The sequence below is a fragment of the Mobula birostris genome, chromosome 1 (genome assembly GCF_030028105.1).
Source record: "Mobula birostris isolate sMobBir1 chromosome 1, sMobBir1.hap1, whole genome shotgun sequence".
Classification (NCBI taxonomy): Eukaryota; Metazoa; Chordata; class Chondrichthyes; order Myliobatiformes; family Myliobatidae; genus Mobula; species Mobula birostris.
In genome coordinates, this window is record NC_092370.1 from 93,207,170 (window position 1) to 93,211,118 (window position 3,949).

Genomic DNA, 3,949 nt, shown 5'->3' on the forward strand with positions numbered 1-3,949 from the left:
AGGGTTTGAGGGTAGGCAGAACTTTGTGGGCCGAAGGGCCTCTACTGTGCTGTACTATTCTATGTTCTATGTAATTGGTCACATGAGTGTAATTGGAAGGTGTAGGATATCACCAGCGAGTGCCGTATATTGATGTTTGCGACAGTCTGTATTCTTATCTTATCTAATTGGTCACTTTGATGCAGCACAACTCTGAAAAAAATACAACAGCTAAATCGAGAGAGAGAGACGCTAACTTTTCAGTAAAAGCTAAAATTAATGCTAATTACTAGCACACTATCCGAAATGCTAAACATGAATTCACGCTATGAAAGGCAAAAAATTCGAAAGAAAGAGCAGTACAACTGATCAAACTTTTGCATAACTGACGTAATATAAATAACAGCATAACAGTCAAAACCGATTAAAGTTCATCAAATTTTTATGCCAATGAGGACTGCATTTTGCAATTACGTTATCTGAATTACAGATTTTAACAATTACTCCTCAGTTAACTGCCCCCTCGGCAGAAGTCTGCGCTATACTGAGAAATCTTCTAGTTAAGTCATGAATGCATAAGTGAGTTATTTTTACCCACACCTGTTGTTTTCTTTCGCCATTGGACAGTTTGCCCGTTTGTTCGTTTATTTTAGACACTTTTTCAGCTCTCCCACGCTCCATGGAAATTTGAGAGACAGACAGCGGCGATAGTCACATAATGTCAGCACACATGTGACGCACGACGCTGGGCAGTGGAAAAAGTGAAACACAATAACCAGGGAAAGCAACTAAGTGTGGGTTAGAAACGACTCACTCTAGGGGTAAAATTTGTTCAGGTGTATCAGGCATAATGTATTTTTTTTCGGGGTGTACTGGGAAAGTCTCAAAGATCGAGCAGTCGATCGCGATTCGCTAATGGGCGACCACTATTAGACCAGTAACCATGCAGAGTTTTAAACTTGTAACTGTAACCTCTCCTCACGTTGCCGGTTTTGCAGCTTGAAAAACACGCTCTGATCGCCGGAACGGAAGTCCTCCTCCCCACGCTGGATGTGACCCGGGGATAACCCGGCAGTGATGTCACCGCTGTTTATATAAGAGCGCCCCGCAGCCAGCCGCTTCCTCTTCCTATCTGACATTGTTCCGAGGTGCTCTGTTCTTCGATCGAAGCTAAGGCCGAATCCCAGCCGGCGACTAGCACCATCCAACCCGCCATGGCATCCACATCCGAGCTGGCCTGCATCTACAGCGCTCTCATCCTGCACGACGATGAGGTCACCGTGACCGTGAGTAGCGCCGCCGCCATTTCGTGGGGTGGGGGCACACGAGCCATTTTATGTTGGAGGGGAGAAGTGCAGGCCGACCCGAGGCTGGTGGAAACCGGTGCTGGCGTGGTTCCGCGACCCGGCTCCGTTCTGGCCCCAGGTGCTGGATGCCTGAGGTCTGAAACGGCGGCCCCGCTCGGCTGCGGCTGTTTGTCGGTGCTCGGGCCTGCATTGAATTGGGCTGAAACCTGCAGTGTGACTGGCTGCTCCACTTTCTCCTTCGTTTTCCATTGTTCACGCCGTTTGTTTTGAGACTCCCAAGTTCCCCCAAAAATCCAGCTTTTCAATATTTGTCGGAACGATCTAACATATTCGATCTTATATATTTTGCAAACTACTAAATTTGCCTAAGCGCTTGTACATTCTGTTTAGTTTCTTGATTTAAAACTAGGCTTCGACTTCTGGTCATTACTGTACTTCGTTAGATTTTAGACACTGCATTTACTTCATGAGTTACCTGATAGCAAAAATCCCTTTGGTATCCTTCCCCCTAAGGTTTAGTTCGGGTAATATTTTGATATTAGTGGGCGATCATGGTCTCATGACCACAATTGTTCCTGACAACATTTTCTACATAAGTGGTTTGCCATTGCCTTCTGGTTAGTTAGTGTCTTTACAAGATGGGTGACCCCAGCCATTATCAATACTCAGTGGAGATGTCTGATCGATCTCATAACCAGGACTTGTGGTATGACCATCCACCACCAGGAGGAATTTCAATGCACCCTGGTGTATATGACAGTAAACTAATATAAATTTAAGAAAGAGGAGGATGAGAAATTAGAAGCTAGGTGAGGCGCAGTATTTACTACCTTTTGAGGTGGAAGATCTGGGTAATGCTGCATCCTTTTTCTTAAAGTATTTGCACCTGTTGCGCTAATATGGTGATAAACTTGTTTTTGTTTCGTTTATTTGAACATAATAAACCACCTTCAAATTCTGATTATGAAGTGGCTTAATCCTGAACTGTATTTGTGTTCCATTTGGCTGGAATAAACTTTAATGCGGTTTTTACATTGTTTCTTTCAGGAAGACAAGCTCAATGCCCTCATCAAGACAGCTGGAATTAATGTTGAGCCTTTCTGGCCCAGTCTGTTTGCTAAGGTAATGTCAAAATGTGTTACTTCTTTAGTTGTCCATTGTTTGTTATAGATGAACAAATTTATTTCTCAATGTCCCTCTGGTTGATTCTTTAAGTCCCACCATCAATTAAGTTTCCTCCTGAACTCGGTGTCATTTTTTGACTCTGGCCAACCATAAATGCAATTGTTTTTGTCCCTTGATACCATTTTTTAATCTGGCAAGCCCTTAGCTCAAAACTGTAGTTATTCAAAATTGTTTTAATTTGCCTTGTTACTTTTTCAGCCAACTTCTGCTGTTAGTGATGATTTATAAATTGTCATCCGCTGCACTGTGTAAAGATGTACTCGTCTATATCTGCTTAATAAGTGGACTCCTTGTCTAATGTGTTTCAGGCTTTGGCAAACGTTGACATTAATAGTCTGATCTGTAGTGTTGGTGCTGGTGGTGGAGGAGGTGGTGCTGCTCCTGCTGCCGCAGCTACCACTGCTGCTGCTCCTGCTGGTGAGTGTTTTAGCCGTCCGTTTACTTAATTACAACTATTCTTGTTTTGGTAACTCTGTGTCAAGGAACTGAGGTGTTTTTTCCTCTTGCAGCGGAAGAGAAAAAGGAAGAGAAGAAACAGGAAGAATCTGAGGAGTCTGATGATGACATGGGTTTTGGTCTCTTTGATTAAGTGCCATGAAGTATTTGTTACAAATAAATAAATAAATACAAATTATTTTTGAATGACAATGAATACACACAAGCCAGTTATTGCAATAGCTGTCCTGACCTTTGCATTTAAAAGCATTATTTGGAAATGTGTGGCATTTCCTCGTGATTTAGCAATGATAATGCGTTATCTTACTGCTATTTTTGTGCTAGGGTGTATCCCTTGTCAGAACAGGGTCTTTGGCATCATGGTCGCCATACACATGGATCAATTTTAGCTAATCCCATTTGCCTGCAGGAGGTCTATGTCTATTCCCTGGCTGTATCGGGTTACCCCTCCACACTCCAAAGAAAAACAACTCAATTTTTTCCCCAACCTGCGACTTTAAATCAGAACCAGGTTTAATATCTCTGGTATAGGTCATGATCTCTGTGAAGTTATGCCATCAGGTTGGAGGCTACCCAGGTGGAATATAAACTAGAGTTCATGGGTTCAGTGTCCATTTGGAAATCGGGTAACAGCAGAACAAAGCTGTTTCTGAATTGTTAAGTGTGTTTCTTTGGGGTTTGGTACTCCTTTCCAATGTTTCCTCTTGGGTGTTGGCTGCGCACACATCTTTTGCTACTAGTACAAAGTTCGTGTCGTGAGGATGGACTTCAGGAGCCAGGGAGCTGAGGAACTGCTGCCCACAGCTGCTGCTGAAACAACAGTATTTTTGTTCTGTTGACTGATGCTATTACTGTATTAAAATTAATGGTTTGATAATTCTCAAATCGTGTTTATTTCACTTCACAATACACTGACTTGGGAGTGGGCAGTAGTTCCTGAGCTCCCCAGGTCCTTGAGTCCATCATGATGCAACTTCTCTGTACAATTCCTTTGTGTTCTTGTAACAAAGGATATGTGTACT

The 3,949-nt window shown here is 42.9% G+C and overlaps 1 protein-coding gene across 1 annotated transcript; it reads left to right on the top strand.

Annotated features, from left to right (window-relative positions):
• The first annotated feature begins 1,080 nt into the window (after positions 1-1,080).
• rplp1 (ribosomal protein lateral stalk subunit P1) lies at positions 1,081-3,119 on the top strand. The gene is made up of 4 exons (XM_072259383.1): positions 1,081-1,265; positions 2,334-2,408; positions 2,780-2,888; positions 2,981-3,119. Exons 1-4 carry the CDS (start codon positions 1,194-1,196, stop codon positions 3,058-3,060), a joined length of 336 nt encoding a protein of 111 aa, XP_072115484.1. The 5' UTR covers positions 1,081-1,193; the 3' UTR covers positions 3,061-3,119.
• Positions 3,120-3,949: the final 830 nt, after the last annotated feature.